Below are 21,210 nucleotides of genomic sequence, written 5' to 3'. Positions count from 1 at the left end.
CTCTAAATCCACCACTGCCCTGGGCACCTATTCCTGTGATCTAACTTGATATCTGCCTGCACTCTGACCCCTGGCCGGTAGTGGACTATCAATCTGACTTTGCTCATCATCCTACTTGCAGCTTACCGGCCTGCAATTTCTCCAACTTCATGCATTGCCAGTGTTCGATACAACAGAATGATGGCCACGATCAAGCCCCTGGAACAGTGAAACTCTTATTTAGATTACTTAGTCCAAATATCTTTGAAGAGTTTCTCTCTGGACAAAAAACTTGGATGAAGGCCATTTTGGATGAAACATCCATTCTGTTCATGGTCCTCTAATCACACCAAATAAAAAATTGTGAAAAAGGCACACAAAAATGTATGTCTTAGTATGTTTATGATCAGAATAATGACTATATTGTACTGAAGTATATTGAGTATCCTGCATGACTGAGATGAGATATTCTTCTCACAACATTAAGTGTTTGTTCAGGAAAAAAAATGGTAGCAACAAAAGACATGCTTGCGGATGAAGAAAAACTACTGATGTCTAAAATACTGGAGAATTTATAAAAGAAAATTTCATCTTAAATATAAAGCAATATTCTGCTAAGGGCATTAAAATGTCAGGTCATCTGCCGAATAAATCACAGGCGGAAAACTTAAAGTGGGGAAGGGTGCCTCGGTCACGTGCACCATAATTTTTACAAAATGCTGTGACGTTTGTTCGTTATTTTACACAGCTTCCTTTTAGTTGAATCTTCTTTTTTTCCAGCATTTCCCAGTTCTCTTTCAGATTCCCAAACCATATGCCTAAAGTGGACAGCACAAAATCTTGATTATTGAATACTGATTTTGTCTTAATGAGGTAAAAGAAATTGTATTCTATTTCCTTCTTGACTAAATTACACAACGGTCAGGGTAACCCTATAAGCCACCCAGGCACTGAATCACAGAATCATAGAATATTAGGGTTGGAAGGGACCTCAGGAGGTCATCTAGTCCAACCCCGTTCTCAAAGCAGGACCGATCCCCAACTAAATCATCCCAGCCAGGGCTTTGTCAAGCCTGATCTTAAAAACTTCTAAGGAAGGAGATTCCACCACCTCCCTAAGTAACGCATTCCAGTGTTTCACCACCCTCCTAGTGAAAAAGTTTTTTCCTAATATCCAACCTAAATCTCCCCCACTGCAACTTGAGACCATTACTCCTTGTTCTGTCATCTGCCACCACTGAGAACAGTCTAGAGCATCCTCTTTGGAACCCCCTTTCAGGTAGTTGAAAGCAGCTATTAAATCCCCCCTCATTCTTCTCTTCCGTAGACTAAACATCCCCAGTTCCCTCAGCCTTTCCTCATAAGTCATGTGTTCCAGTCCCCTAATCATTTTTGTTGCCCTCTGCTGGACTCTTTCCAATTTTTCCACATCCTTCTTGTAGTGTGGGGCCCAAAACTGGACACAGTACTCCAGATGAGGCCTCACCAATGGCGAATCGAGGGGAACGATCACGTTCCTCGATCTGCTGGCAATGCCCCTACTTATACATCCCAAAATGCCATTGGCCTTCTTGGCAACAAGGGCACACTGTTAACTCATATCCAGCTTCTCGTCCACTGTAACCCCTAGGTTCTTTTCTGCAGAACTGCTGCCGAACCATTCGGTCCCTAATCTGTAGCGGTGCATTGGATTCTTCTGTCCTAAGTGCAGGACTCTGCACTTGTCCTTGTTGAACCTCATCAGATTTCTTTTGGCCCAATCCTCCAATTTGTCTAGGTCCCTCTGTATCCTATCCCTACCCTCCAGCTTATCTACCTGTCCTGCCAGTTTAGTGTCATCTGCAAACTTGCTGAGGGTGCAATCCACACCATCCTCCAGATCATTTATGAAGATATCAGGTTGAACAAAACCTGATAAAGACCCGATAAAAAGGGACAAATAAAAAGTCCTTTTTAGAATTCTGTTAAAATATGAAAATTAGTTGCCAAATAAAATTAGTACAGTGTTCTGTAGTGACAGAGAAAGGAAAATTCAAATAAATCAAAATGATGTGTAACATACTATGCTGTATGGAGTTTTTCATTTTCATCTGACTATAAATATGAAGGATTAAAGATTTTATGAGAATTACAACATGTCCTAATGAAGTTGAAAATACTTTGAATTACACTATAGCATTAACTGCATGCACATCTGCAAAATGTGGTAGAGAGCAATACATGAATTTTGCATAATTTAAAACATACTTTTGTCTTATTGTTTTTCTTCACGAAAGCTGTTGTACAATAAATTGTTAACAGAGAAACCAGAGTGTCTTTGGTCCCTTTAGGGCTTTATATTTTTCCTTGTGATTTATCAGTTGTAGTCCACAAAGAATCAATTAAAGAAAATCAATATTCAAGATGGCTTTGTTTATGTCACACACCACTAATCCCAAAAGCCAGTAAGAATTTTTTTGTAATTTTGTGTCATTTATTGTGGTGAAAATGATTATTGTGTCTCTCCTAATTAATGTGGTGTAAATAACATTATGGAAAAATGATTTACTAGCTTGATTTTTTTGAGTTAAAGGGGAAATGTTTATTTATTTGAAAGCTAACTGGGTTAACAAATTTGTTGGAAATCCATGACATCTTTTTAAATATAATGTAATCTAAAGTAAGAGTAGTTTCTGCACCTGCCAATAAAGACTGTGAGAAATACAGTCAACGCATGTGGTATATCAAATTATATCAATGGCATTAATAAAGCCAGGGTAATATTACTTATGTTACATAATTAACATTTGCTTACCGTGCATCTACACAGCATATTTTCCCCGCATTTCTTATGAGGTTGAAATGAAGTCCTTTTTTGTTATGGTTGTTGTAGGGAGGAATACAGAATGTATTAAACCAAAGTTAAACCAAACATTTCTGAAATGAACCTATTTCTCAGTGCAGTACCTTCGTCAGTGCTGCAATTCTCTGAGCCAGTTCAGCCTCCACTTCAGGCAAGGTCTCAGCCTTCCGCATTGTCTGTTGCAGCTTCTGTTCAGCGAGCTCAAGACGTTCTTGCAGCTGTCTGTTTTTTTCTTCCATCTGAAACCCAGAGATGAAAACAGAAAATATAAAAAGGCAGAATTAAGAAATGACTGCAATTCTTGGGGGACTTTCTGAGGCGGGCACTCCAACTGGGTTCAGACACAGATACTCTCCAGCTTGCAAGAGAGTTTGTGAAAAGGATTAATCCAAGTATGGAACTGTGTGGGCCTTTTACTCTATGACTGATATGAGGACTAAGGATATCATATCAAGGCCAAGTAAAGAAGTTGCAATCTGTAAAGTATGAAGATGAAGAAACATTCCTTTCCCTCTGATCTGTGCGCTATCAGTGCCAGCCAAGGGAAAACAGACAGCGCTTGTGCCAGTAAAATCAGAGTTTTGAAAGCCACAGATACAAACATCGTCTCTACTGCAAAACTGAGAGCGTAAGAGATTGGGGAGAAATACATGTTTTAGAAGGATACATTTGCTAAAAAATTGTTGAAACAAATTGATGCCAATAACATACCACTAGTGTGATGATGAAATCAGCACTGGTAACTCATCCAAGGACATCTATTATTAGTTCCTGTCAGCTATTTGCTTAATGCTGCACAGTTAATTTTTTGTTGTGAATTTACAGTTAAATCTTGTTTTATGTAAATGGAATTACTGAACCTTTGATAATCAATGAAAGAGAAGTACAGAGAGGGAAAAAAAGGGTGGGCCTTTCAGTTTTCTTTTGATAAGTAGGGCATTTCCTGCCCTATGAAACATACAAAATGAATATGATTTCACTTAGTATTAATTGTCCCCTTCCAATGAATTTAGGGTGGGACTAACAAGAGCATGCTGTAAATACTGTAATCTTTTGTAGTGGTATTTTAATCCTCTGACTGGTAATAAGGTTTAAAATGTATTTTGTTGATGTTGCAATGCTGCAAATGTATTCTAAGCCTGCTTTTATGTAGCACAATTATCAGTACTTACTATTCTCTGTAGGCAATTTATGCATATTGTAAAACTACTTAAATTGCTAATAAAAAACTAACAGCTGATATAGGTATCTTGCGCTTTCATCTATTGTTGTTACGGTTAAAGAGGAAAATTAATGACAGTCTTCAAACAACTTTCAAAATAGAACCCAAAAAGTTTTTGTTTTGATCTTTTCATTCTCATTAATTAACATAAATATTTTTATTTTAATGGGGTTTCACTCAATTAGAGGACAATTCAGTTATCAAGGTATTCTCAAAGTGCCTTATGATGGGGGGAGCTCTTTTTTTTCTTTTGCATTATATACTGTTTACAGATAAGACATTTGAAAAATTAAAGAATAAACCTTTGTTGTCTATTAACGGAGAGAAAGAAACTCACTTCTCCAAAATTTAAACAATATACATAGTTCTGCATTACAGTTTTCTATCCATATTGTAATCCTTACCTGAAACTATAAGCAATGTCCTCCATTCACCTGATCCATTGGTCAGACAAAGGACTTGATTCTCTGTTGCCCTATGGCCCGTTTATAGCACTACGGCTGTGTAAATGTGCCTTAAAGGTAGCAGATCTCTCTTGTACCTCATTTCCCAACCTAGCATGGCTAGTTGAATAGTTCTGGGGGAGAGATAGCTCAGTGGTTTGAGCATTGGCCTGCTAAACCAGGGTTGTGAGTTCAATCCTTGAGGGGGCCATTTAGGGATCTGGGGCAAAAATTGGGGATTGGCCCTGCTTCAAGCAGGGGGTTGGACTAGATGACCTCCTGAGGTCCCTTCCAACCCTAACCCTCTGTGATTCTAAGCCAGCCACCATTACAGAATCTGATGTGCTGGGAATTCCCAGGAGAACAAGGGTTGGGGCAGAGCTTCACTGCACCAACTGACTTTCATCTGCTGAAGCATATGTAAGAGCAACTCTGAGGCTGCTCTAATTTATACTGGAAGGCAATGCCATTTTTGCCCCCACCCCTTCCCAACCACCCTATGCAGTGTGTATTTCAGCCACAAAGGAGAATCAGAGCCAAAGTTTTGTTGTTTCACAAACTTAATCACAAATGACCTAGTTGGCACATAACTAGGATTATTCTGTCAAACTCAAATCACTTTGAGTTTGACAGACTACAACTAGAAGCAATTTGAGGGTTCTGGTACTCAAAAGTACTTGTGCCCACTCTCCTGTATAGCACCTGATGACAACAAATATTGAAATATAATAATTAATAATGCCTCACAGCACCCCAGTGAGGTATCTACACAAATTTTACAGAAATTTAAATCCTGTGCCTGTGAGGTTAAAACCAACTAACTCAAGGTTGTACTGAGCCAGAGAAAGAATCAGGAATAGAACCTGTAAGTTCTGACTTCCAGTCTCCTGACTGAACTACTAGAAAACTTCCCTTCCTATAGGATAAACAAACCCTAAGGATTCTAAAAGCTTTTTTTTAGCTCTAGAATCCATAAATTTGAATAAGTTCTAAATGATGGGCTTTGGAGTCCCCTATTTCAACTGTGGACTTGAGGTTTTGCAACAATCGCAGAAAGAAAATATGACATAAAAGAAAACTATCTCATCCTTGTAAACCCTTTTAAAAAGAAGATACATGGATGACACAATTATCTGTGTAATTCATGCATTATTAAAATATTTTCATTTATTAAAACCCATGTTCTGCAAATGACCAGTATTTGGTGGAATAATCTTTCTTTTAAAATATATCATTTTTATTCACATTTATGTGACCAACGATATCCAAGAAAAAATGGGGAACAAACTGATCATTGTTTGCTTAGCTCATGTGATTTGATGTGCACTGGTGCAGACACCACAGGGATACATAACTCAGCACAGATACCTCACAGAGCTGAGTGGACAAATTGGACAAATTGGAGCTGAGTGGACAATATATTTACGATTCTGGTAGCTAATGTGAACCTTACAGACTTTGACCTGACTGATTTTCTTAAAGGCAATTTTGTCCATGCTCTGTTATGGTTGATTTAGAATGAGAAACTTGGCCTACTTTAATAGAAACCTCCTACCACAACTTCAGGACTCATTTTTTTTTCTTTCATGTTAACTTTAAATCTGCATGAAGAGAGCTGCTTGGCAGATACTGAACCTGACGCAAAATGGCCTCCTTATTTGCCAGTTCATTTTCCAGTTTATCATTCATGTCATGTATGGAGGTGGATTCCCTCTGTGCACTGAGATACCGCTTCTCAAGGGTAGTGATTCTTTCTTCCATATCTTCTTTCTGTGCCATAGCCTAAAATGAAAAAAACATGTATTTCAAATGTCATTTAGTTTAAATGTCTGCTTAATGTTCATGTTAACAGTAGACCGAGCTGCAAAAAATATGCAGAGGAAGTGATTTTCCAATTTTCTGTAGGGAGCATTTTTTCCCCTATGGATTAATATGTCTTCATATAAATAAACCACCTAAAAATGTCTATAGCAGAATTTAATGCCACCCAATAACATAGTTAAATATATAGTTCAGAAAAACATTCAGGGAAAACTGAAGATTTCTCAACTTGTCTTTTTTTCCCTAGTTATCTGCATTTTGGTATGTGTGATACATATAACAAAGAACCCAACATCAGCTTGCTTACTTTTTAAATAACTGCAGACATGAAGACAAAGGAAAAGAATCCACTTCATATATCAAATCTTAACATCTATATCAGTACTATAAAAGTTATATGCCGCTGATCAAGAAAGCTTATGTGCTTTAATATATTGTAAATCTATTACAAGAGGAGGTGATAAAGGCCAATACTGAAATGCACAGCACCGGGATCCAGAACTGGCTAACTTGACTCACTGTGAATCCAAACCCTTTCCTACTGTGAGTATTTAGTGTTATCAATCAAACCTAATTCTTTAATTTGCCAGGAGAAGAGTGTGGGTGGGAGGTCAGAAATACTAAGGCTGCATGAACCCTTCCGAATCAGTAGAGATATTGTTTGGAAATGGAGTCCTGTAGATTAAGTTCATAAAGGCTGGCATTGAGCTAATCCCTGCCTATTTACATGAAGGTTTGAGTTGAATGAATTCAAATCTCCAAATGGAACCTCATTTCTTCTATAGTCAAGCTCTTTCTACCACGAAACACATCTCCCACCCACAGGCTTGTCTCCTTGTCTCCTCTCTGATGTATACAGAGAAAGGGAAGGTAGGGAATATACCATCCCAGTGAGCCTCCCACAATCAGAGTCCAGCAGAAGGGGCCTGGAGCCAGGACTACAACAATTTCCTTGCCGGGGGGGCACTCCTAAAAAGGTCTTCTGAAAGACAGGCTGCAGCCCACACATACCAAACAACTGCGATTATTAAAAAAAAAGAGGTGTGATTGAGCACAAGGAATGAGAAACATGCCACAAACCCTAACATGCAGTTACAAGAAAACCTCAGGATCTGTGTAGCTATTGTTCTGTAACCACAGTGATTAAGGTAGACTCATCTCCTGTACTCAGTAAAGCCAATGGCTGGTAGCTAAACCAGGATGTTTGCTATTTCAGCTGCTTTCTGATGCATGTACTGTAAAATCTTTGGGACATGGACTATAACTTACTGTATTATACAGTGCCTAGCACAATGGAGCACCGACCCTGGCTAAGGTATCTAGGTGAAACTGCAATGTAAGTGAAATAATAACTGAATAAACAAATAAATAAATAATACAGTACACTCCCGTTTATCCAAAACCCTATTATCCAGACCTCTGCATTATCTGAATTCCTTCCTTGTCCCCGGAGCACAGACTGCTGGCCAAGACTCTGCTCTGCCCCACCAGGCCTGCAGCGTCCCACCAGCACCTTGCATCTGCTGAGATCAGGTGTCACTGGCCCTGCAGCAGCCCTAGGAGCCCTCTGCAGTCCCGCTGTCACAAGAGAGAGAGTGAGTTGGCAGAGCAGAGACTCCTGGACAGGTCTGCGAGGAGGAGCCCCCCGGCAGCAGGGACGGCCATCCTACCAATTGAACGGCTCCCACCCTCTTGATTATTGGAACAAAATCAGCGTGCCCCCCCCCACATGCTATTCAGAAAGTCGGGAGTACACTGTACTCTTGCGAAGATCCTTTCAGGTTTGAATAGGCAGTAGTCTGTAGCAGGTGACTTCCTTAAAGAGCCATTTGGGTGGAGAAAAAATAGCCTCTGATGCTCCTCCTCAAAGATGGGGAAGTGTGGAGGGGACATAGAAAGGAAAGGAGCAGAAGGGAGTCAGGACTAGAGCTGACTAGAAGATGACAATTCCATTTTGTGGCAAATTTTGTGGTTTTGAAATTTGTTTTTGTTCTGCATTTGGGTGTGTATGTGGGTGGCCATTAGGGAACCGGCATGGGATGTGGGAGTGACAAGTTGAAGTCCCTTCTTTGCCTGAGTGGGAATGGAAAACTCTGCTGTAAATTAGGTAGAAGAGAGTTTTAATCTCAGATTGCTTTGAATGAGGGAGCCTTGAAACTGGGTCGCCCACATCGTGGGCCAGCACCCTAGCCATTGCTCTAGCTCATTTCATGCAAGGTTTTGACTTTGACAAAACATCATATTTCACCAAAATTTAATTTAGTTGTAAATATAGTTGTTGTACCATGAACTGTTTTTCTGATTCAAACATTTTGACCAACTCTAACAGGGCTATTGTGTTTGCCAGGAATATCCTGGGGAGACAAAGGGACCTGTTGTGGGGAACCCAGTTAGGGCAGAAGACTCAGATGTCAACAATTCTGATTTTATTGATATCTTTGTGATATTTGTTTTTTTCCTCAAGTCCCAGCTATTGCAGTTGTGTAAATACTTGAGAATCTGAAGGTTTTTTTAAAAAATAAGTTTCTAGTCCTTATGTTTGCTGAGAAAAACATGAAAATATGAAGCATAAAAGCAGGGAAAAACAAGACGACAAATAAAAAGAACCAAGCTGTACAAAATTTTTTTAAAATACCATGATTTCTAAGTCAGTCTGATGATTTTGGGGAGGCTGACTCAAGAGTTTTAAATGCTCAGGGTTGGCAATACTGGAAGAGAAGCCTTGCAAGAAGGAAAAAGCTGCTGCTGAAATCATTTTCCCTGCAGGTTCACTGGGATGTTGCCCGCTCATGCCAACCCTCACACTGAGCACTTCTTTAAGGCACCTCTGACAGCTGCTTCCTTTCTCTTACTACCCACTGACAACTGATAGCATTTTCGAAGCAAAGCATAAAGGGGCCTGTGAAGAGATTGCTTTTTTGTCATCTAAAGAGAGGAGCAAACGGATAATACAGGGTGAGAAGGGCAATGCTGATGCAGGAAGTAGTGGGATAGAGTAATAATGTTCCACATTTTGTATTTCAAAACAGTTATTCCCTTTGAAGCAAAATATGTTGACCACTAAAGAGTGGAATCCCTTGATATTTGATTTTGCCTTTTATTCATTGGCTTCACTGATTCACATAACAGAACTGATTTTCAAGCTGCAGGTACAACGTCTACATTTATGCTAGATGTTCAAAAGTCAAAAAGAAACAGCTTCTCTCTGTCAACTATGAATGCTAAAACAGTTTCTATAAATACTCACAGTAAACAGCAATCAGAAAAGGAAGGAAACAATAGAAAGGTTCAATTATATCACAGGGAGAAGGCCTGTGTATACCTTGGATACACTAAAATGAAATATATATATATATATATATATATATATATATATGTTCCAGTAGTTTTCTTACATACCGACTTGAAGTATAAAAAATCCTGTAATTTACAGTGAATGGGAAAATGTCTCTCAAACCACATGGCTCTTATCTCTCTTGGTTATGCCAATAGTGAATTCACCAGCATGAGATGCAAGATTTTCCAATAAGAAACTTCCAGATGTAGCACTTTTTAATTTTTTCTTCGGATTGTGACTGCATTACCTGTATCTTATTATTATTTATTATTATTATTATTATTATTTATACTACAGTCGTGCCTAGGAGCCCAAATCACAGACCAAGAACCCAAAGAACAAAGGGACAGCCTTGAGACAGAAGACAACAGATGGATACAGACAGATAGATGGGGAGTACAAGGAAACAATGAAACAACACTTGTCAGAATGATAAGCTTTGGTCACAGAACATCAGCAGCCTGATGGTTGACAAATATTTTGTAGGCATCATGGCAAAGAAAAGTGTTAAGGAACGATTTCAAGGAGGATAATGAGATAGCTTTGTGGATGTTTACGGGGAGCTCCTCCTAAGCGTGGGGCATTATGGGAGCTGGGGTGAAAAAATTAAGAATTCTGTTTTAGCCATATTGAGTTTGAGCTGAGAGCTAGATGTCCAAGGGTGGAGCCCTATGGAACCCCACAGAAAGTTGAACAGGGGACATGAGAAGGATCCTCTGGAGGACATATTTAAGAAGCAATTAGAGAGGTACGAAGAGAACCAGAAGAGGACAGAATCATGGAAGCCACATGAGGACAAGAAGGAGAGCATGATTGACTGTGTCAAAGTGGCTGATGTGTCAAGGAGGATGAGGATGGAGTACTGGTTCTAAGCTTTGACTAGGAAGCGGTCCATTAGAGACTCTGGTGAGAATAGTTTCTTACAATACATTGTTACTCACATTGTCATCGCAATGGATAAATGTTTACAAGAATTATTTACACAAAATCCCCAAATTAAAACATTATCAAGGTTGCAAAGTCAGGCACTCAAAAGCTAGGAAATGACAGAATTCAGGTTGCATATACAACCTCCATTTGCTTCCCCCCGCTTTGTGTGTATGCATAATAATTAGGGCTCCATGTCTGACACAAAGGTCACGCAAGTCATGGATTCCGTGACTTTCCACGACCTTCGTGACTTCTGCAGTGGCCAATGTGGCTGACCCCAGGGATGCATCTGAAGAAGTGGTTTTTTAACCACAAAAGCTTATGCCCAAATAAATCTGTTAAGTCTTTAAGGTGCCACCGGACTCCTTGTTGTTTTTATGGATACAGACTAACATGGCTACCCCCGATATATGATAATTGCATCAGTAAACAGAGTATCGGGGATCTAAATGGTCAAATTCTGAAGCTCTTATCAATGTTTTATTCAGGCCTTACTCAGGCAAAATTCCATCTGAGGTTAATGAGAGTTTTGGCCTGACTAAGGACGGAGTCAAAATGAGTAAACACTTTAGGATTTGGCCCCATATGTTACTCAATCAGAGGAGTACAATGGTGACATACAACAGATTCTGTGCTACTGTGAAACGACAGAAACATTTTAACATGTTACCTTGGAGTTTATCTCTCCCTATTTCAAAGTGAAATGGCGAGCCACAAGTACGATGAACTACCCAGAAAATGACTAACTGTACAGAATTAACATGTATGAATCAGGAATAAAAAATAAGTCCTAAATACACTGATAAGTTGTGGTATAGTCTCCTCTCAATGTAATATATATATAACTGGAAGATTATGCAATATATAATTAATATGCAATACGCATAATTATTGGAAGACTAAGGGTGAAATCTTGACCCCATTAAAGTCAATGGGGGTTTGCCATTGATTTCTGTTTGGTCAGGATTTCATTTTAAGGTTTCTATTAGACTCAGAAATATATGTCAATGAATTTCACTGCCTGCAGAGAATTGTTTTAGCTTCAAAATCTTGTCTGGTTTTTAGAAGCATTTAAATGTTGATGCATTATCTTGGCACATTGAGATTACTTATTAATAAATATATTCTGCTACTCTTCATGTTGTGTATACTTTACTTTCTAAGTTGTCTCACTGAAATAAGTGGGATTACTTAAAGTGTAAGGTACTATGCAACCTAAATAAAGGTGGCATAATCTGGACCTAAAACAAAGGTTAAACCAAACAACTAGAATATCCTTTTCTTGATTGTTAGAAGAAAATAAAGTTATATTTTTTTCTTACATAAATAATGAATTTAATTAAAACATCTTTTGATATTTCTACTTTCCACATAGGTGGAAGAGAGGAAAAAACCCTTATCCTAAGTGTAACAAACCAGTCTACTCTATTTATCACTGCATACTTCAGTCACTGCATTGGAAAGTGTTTCTTCTGCTGTCCAATTAGATCACACAAGCAGTTACCTTTATATCTGTTTGGAAAAAATATATATTAGCAAAGTTGGCTTTTGATAGTTTAGTCCAATTTGATTCTATTTCTGTAAATTAATGTTTGGGTTTTAGAGTAAAAAGGACAGCTGTAGGTTGAAGCATGTGTGTTTGAACATTGGCACATTGTTACAGCTAGAAAGGAAGCTGGCAGATGGGACTCAAGATGTCCGGAAGACCATGAATGTTTCACTGGAGAGGGGAGAAAGAAGTTGAGAAAGGGAATGTCAGAGAGCACAGATGAGGAAAGGAAGCAGTTGGGGACAAGGACATAGGGAGATATCAGTGTGGCATAATGAGACAATATAATTTCTTAAACTGTATAAAACATGTTTTAATTTGAGATTTTAATAGAGATTGAGAAACACAGAAAGGCTGTGTCATGGAGCTGGAGATGCAAAGGAGCAGTCTCTTGTATGAAGAGTGGCAAGAACATGTGGGGAAAGAGAGAGAAAAGGACTATGAGATAGGAAGAAAATTCCATGAAGGATTTTGAAAACAGAGAAGGCAATTTTGACAGATTCTGAATTGAATGGACAGACAGTTGTACGTGCTTGCGGGTAGTACTTGGGAAGTAAAGTGATTTTTCCTTTTTGTATATTTTTGAGAAGATACGCAGCAGATTCAGTGCAAATCTGAGCCTGGAGACATGATATCATCTGGAAGGCTATAAAAGAGAGGGTCACAAATATATGAGGAGAGGAGATAAGGAGCAGGGACGAATATTTCAGTGGCGGTGATGTCCGACATGTATGGGAATTTGTAGAGGAGGAAACAGATTTATTGAGAGGAGACACACACTTCTGTTTTTGTGAATGATATTTTGTAAAAAGATTTGTAATAATTTTGGGTGCTTTTTGTTTTTTAAAGATTAAACTTTGTGTAACATACTTCCAAGATTTCTGTCAGTGCTAATCTTGATTGCCATGTTGAGTTACCCAGCTTGGCTCACGTCAAATACCCTATGCACAGCTTGTTGAAAAGTTTGAGGTGAACGTGTGGTGAACCATCTTACCTCTCTAATGTCCCTTTGATATTTACTGTTCATTTCTTCTGTTTTAATTAGATCCTTCCTGGCAGTCTCTGCTTCCTGCTCTACCTCCCCCACTCGGGAAGATAGTGCAGCCAAACGTTCCTTCATTTGTGCCATTTCATAATTTTGCTTCTCGAGCAGTTCCTGTAGTTCCACAACTTGACTGGCTTCATCGTTTGAGTCTATAGAGCCATTTGATAGGCGCTGCAGGGAGAGAAACAACAGTATTCATCCATTATTTATCATATAATGTAGAAACTGCCTGAAGCATTTTTTTAAACAAATCTGTCAGCAATTAAAAGACAAAATATTACAGGCATTTTAAGTGTAAATAACATGAGATTCAGGGATGCTAGTAAACAAAGGAAATGGAAGATATGTGCCCTGTTAAACTGTGCATTAGTTGTGTTTTGGAGTAACTGGGTGTATAAATTGTGGTTATTTATGTACTGGGTCTTTTTAGAGGAAATTGGCGCTATTCAATAGAATTCAACCTTCAGAGCAAGGAATCTCCATCAGGAGAGATGGAATGTTAAGACTTTAGTCTTGTATATACAAATGATAAGGGAAGAAATGTAAACATGAATGATCAACTGTGTGGCACTGACACCTGAAGGACATGTGGAACTTCAGATCTCTGAAGTCCCTGCCTCCCAACCCTCTACTCAGTCAGCCAGATCACATTGCTAAAATTCACCAGAGAGCACACAAAATCTGCAGATGCACAGCAGCCCTCCAACGGCCCGTTTGTCTGGACAACTGTAATGTTGAAAGTATGCACAGAACAAACAACAAGGCTCCACCCTGTATATAAAATTAATCAATGAAGTTTGGGATGGCTCCCAAGAATCATCTCCCTAATCTCCAACCCCTAACAGAATGGTATGCTTATGGTGGACAGATATCTATTATGTTTGGGTGGAGTTGAGAAATATCATTCTGCAGGCTGATTCTGCTACTTTTTGTCCTCTCTTGAAGTCTCACTCCCAGTGTCTCTTCCTCCTCAGTGTTCATCTTCCTTGAAGTCTCTATTCAGCATCTCTTTCCACTCCTCTACCCAGCTAGGGTTGGCTGCTTCATATTTCTGCAACCCAGCTTCAGTGGGAAGGGAAACAATGAAGTAGCTGCTAAGTGTCTCCACAAAGAGAAGTGGGGGAGAGAAACAGCTAATGGGTTGCTGCAAGTTGCTGGAGTTCAATAGAGCAGCGCTATAAAAGCCACTTTACATTGTCCCATGCTGTCCGAGTGGAGCACAGTGGTGTTGGTCTTCAAGGATGTTGTCCATTGTCCACTGAAGAGCCAAGTGTACACTACTGCATACATGGTGTATGTCTGGCTCTGCCCTGGATAGAATCCATACTTCTGCCCATTGCTGCTTCTGCATTACCAGCATCACTACATATTTATACAGTTGTGTCTATTTACAAATTCAAAGAAAATCACTTTGTTTAATGATTTTAATTATATTCTTGCTCAACTCAGCTATCAAATAAACCCAGACCATATAGTTATACTAAGACCATCTGCATTTCTGTGGATGACTGAATAAGATTATTTTACACTAAAGATTCATTAGATTAAAACAGCTCAGCTCCAAAATTACTTTCCTAGTGATTTGTGTAATGCTTAAACTGTATGTTAATTACTGAAACACAGTTGATCTACTTTGGGATACTACTGACGAATGACAATCGTAGAAGTTGAAAATCTTATTTCCATTTGATTTTGTTGGACAGAATGATTTTAATTACAGCGTTTGCATACGATTACCAATTCATATGCCGCAACCTGCATATGAAAATAAAAATACTACCTGGCCACAATATTAAACACATTACCACTGTCCTTTGTTCCAGTGTATGAACTTTAAGTAATTTCTCCACTCATAGTTATTATAATGTTACTTTTAGGGCCTTATTTTTTATTCAGTAATTTCAGCAATTTTGACAGATGGAGTAAGTCATAGACAGATGGACAAACTTTATCATGTGTTTACCTTGCCATATTATTCCCTAAATGGATTCATATGAATTGAAGCTAAAATATAACTAAGCAACCATCTAATATGAAACATGAACACCATCCGGTCACTTGATTTACGTGACCAAAAACATAACAACTTCATCATCAGTAAACTTTAATTACTAACAAGTGTACATTCACCAGCAGTTTCTGTGAAAAATAATTGTGAAAGTGAAAAGAATAATTGCACCATTTTTCTTTGAGAGATTACAATAATTTTAAAAATAGAAATAAAGAAATCAATGATCTAAAAATGTTGAAGTAGATGACTAAGGGATAGATTTTTAAAGGTAGGTAAGTGCCTAAACCCCATTGATAACTCCCAGATATTTCATGGTTAAGTTGAGTCATCATCGTAAAAGGTTATATGTCTTGATCAAAACTGGCTTGCAAGATACTTTTTCCTGTTGTTCAGCTCTGGTAAGAATTTGCTGAATGCAGTTAGTCGAAAACCAACATATTCATGTTCTCTTTTATTTCAATAAGTTGACATTCAAAGAAACACATCTAGTGCCATTAATCATTGTTTTCTTTTAGAAACCACATGCAACACTGAAATAACAGGAATGGGTATTTACTTTCCCCTCTCACCATGCTACATGTTCTCCATCCCTCTGGTTCTCTCTCCACTATCATCCAGACAACAAGAACAACAACAACAACACACACACATGGGGAGGAGGGTCTCTCTTGGCTAAAAATCAATACCTTTCTTAATACCAATATGAATAAATCATGTCTAGTTTGAGTGGTGTAACATGTACCTAGATCAGTTTTATGGCAGTTTCAATAAGGTATTTTTCATTAACTTGACCGTACAACTGGAATGTGTTAAAGGAACATTTTGATTGCTATGTACCAGTACATTTCAAGCCATCTGTCATTTACAAGAGACTTAGAACACACTGTAGTTTCACTCTGTCCCTCACCCAAAGGAGAGCAACATTTGGTTGTCAAGTCAACCAAGAGAAGAGAAGAGAGCCAATGACCAGTGACCAGATATTTTAGGACCTTTGTAGGGTTTGATCCAGCACCCATTGAAGTCAATGGAAGACTTCTGTCTTGGATCCCAGAACAAGTGAGTCAGACTTCTTAATATTTTTCTTCACTATTGGCTCAGATATGAAGATCCATAGGTCATTGTGGAGATGGGAGGAAACAGAATAGCAGAAGTGATGTTAGTAGAGATTAACAAAGGAAAGACTGAAAGCCAAACACAGAAACCAGGTGAAATCTGAGGTGTGAGAGCAAAAGGAAACTGAGATCAAATCAAGAGAGGATAGGAGCTATGAGCTCAGAGGACATGATGAACATGAAACAGACAGACAGGCAAATAGGAGGTGCAAGGTAGGGAAAAATGGAAAGAGAGCCAAAAGAAATCTCCAAAGACTCTGTTTCCATCCTGAGCAGAGGTGCAGGTTCCAGGAAAGTTATTTTAAATAATATTTTAAAACAGCATTTCTCAAACTGAGGTAAGTAGATCCTTGGGGGTCCCCCAGTGTACTCCAGAGGGGCTGCGAGCCCCACTGATTAACTCCTTCCCCCTCCCTACCTCATCTCCATCCTCCCCCTCCCTCCCAGTGCCTCCTTCACACCAGCTGTGCCCCAGCGTGAAGGAGGTGCTGGGAGAATCATAGAATCATAGAATATCAGGGTTGGAAGGGACCCCAGAAGGTCATCTAGTCCAACCCCCTGCTCAAAGCAGGACCAATTCCCAGTTAAATCATCCCAGCCAGGGCTTTGTCAAGCCTGACCTTAAAAACCTCTAAGGAAGGAGATTCTACCACCTCCCTAGGTAACGCATTCCAGTGTTTCACCACCCTCTTAGTGAAAAAGTTTTTCCTAATATCCAATCTAAACCTCCCCCACTGCAACTTGAGACCATTACTCCTCGTTCTGTCATCTGCTACCATTGAGAACAGTCTAGAGCCATCCTCTTTGGAACCCCCTTTCAGGTAGTTGAAAGCAGCTATCAAATCCCCCCTCATTCTTCTCTTCTGCAGGCTAAACAATCCCAGCTCCCTCAGCCTCTCCTCATAACTCATGTGTTCCAGACCCCTAATAATTTTTGTTGCCCTTCGCTGGACTCTCTCCAATTTATCCACATCCTTCTTGAAGTGTGGGGCCCAAAACTGGACACAGTACTCCAGATGAGGCCTCACCAATGTCGAATAGAGGGGAACGATCACGTCCCTCGATCTGCTCGCTATGCCCCTACCTATACATCCCAAAATGCCATTGGCCTTCTTGGCAACAAGGACACACTGCTGACTCATATCCAGCTTCTCGTCCACTGTCACCCCTAGGTCCTTTTCCGCAGAACTGCTGCCTAGCCATTCGGTCCCTAGTCTGTAGCTGTGCATTGGGTTCTTCCGTCCTAAGTGCAGGACCCAGCACTTATCCTTATTGAACCTCATCAGATTTCTTTTGGCCCAATCCTCCAATTTGTCTAGATCCTTCTGTATCCTATCCCTCCCCTCCAGCGTATCTACCACTCCTCCCAGTTTAGTATCATCCGCAAATTTGCTGAGAGTGCAATCCACACCATCCTCCAGATCATTTATGAAGATATTGAACAAAACCGGCCCCAGGACCGACCCTTGGGGTACTCCACTTGATACCGGCTGCCAACTAGATATGGAGCCATTGATCACTACCCGTTGAGCCCGACAATCTAGCCAGCTTTCTACCCACCTTGTAGTGCATTCATCCAGCCCATACTTCCTTAACTTGCTGACAAGAATACTGTGGGAGACCGTGTCAAAAGCTTTGCTAAAGTCAAGAAACAATACATCCACTGCTTTCCCTTCATCCACAGAACCAGTAATCTCATCATAAAAGGCGATTAGATTAGTCAGGCATGACCTTCCCTTGGTGAATCCATGCTGGCTGTTCCTGATCACTTTCCTCTCATGCAAGTGCTTCAGGATTGATTCTTTGAGGACCTGCTCCATGATTTTTCCAGGGACTGAAGTGAGGCTGACTGGCCTGTAGTTCCCAGGATCCTCCTTCTTCCCTTTTTTAAAGATTGGCACTACATTAGCCTTTTTCCAGTCATCCGGGACTTCCCCGGTTCGCCACGAGTTTTCAAAGATAATGGCCAATGGCTCTGCAATCACAGCCGCCAATTCCTTCAGCACTCTCGGATGCAACTCATCCGGCCCCATGGACTTGTGCACGTCCAGCTTTTCTAAATAGTCCCTAACCACCTTTATCTCCACAGAGGGCTGGCCATCTCTTCCCCATTTTGTGATGCCCAGCGTAGCAGTCTGGGAGCTGACCTTGTTAGTGCATTGAGTACATTAGCTTTTTCCACATCCTCTGTCACTAGTTTGCCTCCCTCATTCAGTAAGGGGCCCACACATTCCTTGGCTTTCTTCTTGTTGCCAACATACCTGAAGAAACCCTTCTTGTTACTCTTGACATCTCTGGCTAGCTGCAGCTCCAGGTGCGATTTGGCCCTCCTGATAACATTCCTACATGCCCGAGCAATATTTTTATACTCTTCCCTGGTCATATGTCCAACCTTCCACTTCTTATAAGCTTCTTTTTTATGTTTAAGATCTGCTAAGATTTCACCATTAAGCCAAGCTGGTCGCCTGCCATATTTACTATTCTTTCGACTCATCGGGATGGTTTGTCCCTGTAACCTCAACAGGGATTCCTTGAAATACAGCCAGCTCTCCTGGACTCCTTTCCCCTTCAAGTTAGTCCCCCAGGGGATCCTGGCCATCTGTTCCCTGAGGGAGTCGAAGTCTGCTTTCCTGAAGTCCAGGGTCTGTATCGTGCTGCTTACCTTTCTTCCCTGTGTCAGGATCCTGAACTCAACCAACTCATGGTCACTGCCTCCCAGATTCCCACTCTGGGAATCTGAGAGAGGGGGAGGAGTGGGGACCCTGGGTCCGCGCCAGTCCCGGAAGCGGTCAGCATGTTCCTGAGGCCGGGGGCAGGGCCGGAGGGTCTCCATGCGCTGCCCCAGGCCCAAGCGCCAACTCTGCAGCTCCCATTGGCTGCGAACTGCAGCCATTGGTCGAGAGCAGTGCACGGAGACCCCTGGCCCACTGCCTAGGAGCCGCTGCCAGAGGGATGTGCCGGTCGCTTTTGGGAGCCGCCCAACGTAGCACCACCCCCCTCACCCTCTCCCGCACCCCAAACCCCAGCCCAGAGCCTGCACCCTAACTCCCTCTCAGAGCCCGCACCCCCTCCTGCACCCAAACTCCCTCCCACAGCTGCACCCCTTCCTCCTGCCCCAGCCGTGAGCCCCCTCAAGCACCCAAAATCCCTCCAACACCCAAACTCCCAGCCCAGAGCCCTCACCCCACACCCCCTCCCACACCCAAATTCCCTCCCAGAGCCCATACCCTTCACCCCCTCCTGCACCCAAACTCCCTCCCAGAGCCCGCACCCCCTCCTGCAACCCAACCCCCTGCCCCAGCCTGGTGAAAGTGAGTGAGGGTGGGGGAGATGGAAGGAGGGGGGATGGAGTGAGTGGGGGCGTGGCATCAGGGAAGGGGGTGGACTAGGGGCATGGCCTCGGGAAGGGGCGGGGCAAGGGTTGAGCAGTGGGGCTTGGGGGTCCACAAAAATTTTAAATCAAACTGGGAGTCCTCAGGTTGCTAAAGTTTGAGAACCTCTGTTTTAAAATGTATTTTAGGTCCTGAAAACCTTTTGTACTTCAAATTATATGTATTGTATGCAGCAGGGGCTCTCAAACTGGGGGTCGGGACCCCTCAGGGGGTTGTAAGGTTATTGCATAGGGGGTCATGAGCTATCAGCCTCCACCCCAAACCCCACTTTGCCTCCAGCATTTATAATGATGTTAAACAGGGGTGTATCATAGGCCCCTGTGCTCTTTAACATCTACTTTTCTTTCCTGATTCTTCATGCATTTAAAGACAGTAATGATGGCATTATCTTCGAACCGGACTAATTCCCTGCTAGATGGTTTACATCACAAGGTTTAGAGTGAAAACCAAGGTGAAAGAGCTGGGTTTTGAGAGATTTCCTATTTGTGCCTGATGCAGCCATGGTTGCTGTAGTGAGGTAATGTGGGTCTCTGCTGCCCCAGGGAGAGACGAGCCCCTCCGGACACCAGAGTGTGACACCAGAGGAGCCAGGAAGCCCTGACCCGCCCACCAGACGGTCAGGTGTGGCACAGGAAGTATAAAGACCCAACCCCAGAGCTCAGTGGGAGAGCAGCCACTGGGGAGGCCAGACGTCTCCAGCCTACCTCCTGGTTGGGAAACCCCAGCGACCTGCGGTGGACCCAAGGGCTGGCCGAGTCTGTCCCAGGCCAACTACCTGGAGGAGTTGCCGAGCCTGTCCCAGGCCAGCTACCCGGAAAGTTGCCGAGCCTGCCCTGTGCCACCTATCCTGAGGAACCCATGGGACCCCCCTGAGGACACCACTCTGATCCAGGTACCTCAAGAGGGGGAGTCCGGAAGTAGCCTGGGGGCAGCTGACCCTAGTCTGGCTGCGACACTGCCAGAACCCATGTCAGTGTGTTGCGGCCAAGATCCCCCCGACACAGCAGAGGGTCTTCTGTTGCTGCTAGGGCCCCGGACTGGGACGCAGTGGAGTGGGAGTGCCTGCGTCCCCCCTGCCACCCAACTTGCAGGTGGCAATCTCCCCCTCTCACAGGCCTTCAGACGTAGGGCCTGGGCTCACTGTTTATATACTGTTATTGCTCAGCCCCTGAGGGCCTCAGCACCTGACTCACCATTGCCCCGCCCTGACCTAGGGCCTGGGCTTATGACTAACTGTGTTTATTTCTTCCCTCACAGAGGAAGACCCTGCGGCCAGACTAATTCACTGACAGGCCTCCTCCTGAACTTAGTGAGACAGTGGGGGGTCCCTGCCACTCCAGAGAGAGACTAGCCCCAGCTAACCTCTCTACAGTTGCCCACAGTAAATCTTCTCAGCAAAATCTCTTGGGCAGTTTTTCTGCATCATTTAACAGGTTTTGGTAGACAATTAGCTTCAAGAAGACTGTGATCATGTACCAAAGGGTGGAAGAACCAATGCCTCCCATTACTCTGGAGGGTAAATCTTTT

The 21,210-nt window shown here is 41.8% G+C and overlaps 1 protein-coding gene across 7 annotated transcripts in view; it reads right to left on the bottom strand.

Moving 5' to 3' along the window:
* The window catches only part of PPFIA2 (PPFI scaffold protein A2), a 614,806-nt gene that overhangs the window by 124,584 nt on the left and 469,012 nt on the right, over positions 1–21,210 (bottom strand). For all 7 annotated transcript variants that reach the window (XM_048835681.2, XM_048835683.2, XM_048835680.2 and 4 more), the window contains 3 exons: positions 13,118–13,339; positions 6,122–6,268; positions 2,926–3,060 (listed from right to left, as the gene is read on the bottom strand). In XM_048835681.2, coding sequence (XP_048691638.1) covers positions 2,926–3,060; positions 6,122–6,268; positions 13,118–13,339 — 504 coding nt within the window. The remainder of the gene's footprint in view (positions 1–2,925; positions 3,061–6,121; positions 6,269–13,117; positions 13,340–21,210) is intronic.

Source organism: Caretta caretta, chromosome 1 (assembly GCF_965140235.1).
Source record: "Caretta caretta isolate rCarCar2 chromosome 1, rCarCar1.hap1, whole genome shotgun sequence".
In the NCBI taxonomy this organism is placed as follows: Eukaryota; Metazoa; Chordata; order Testudines; family Cheloniidae; genus Caretta; species Caretta caretta.
This window is presented reverse-complemented; position numbering and strand designations above follow the sequence as displayed.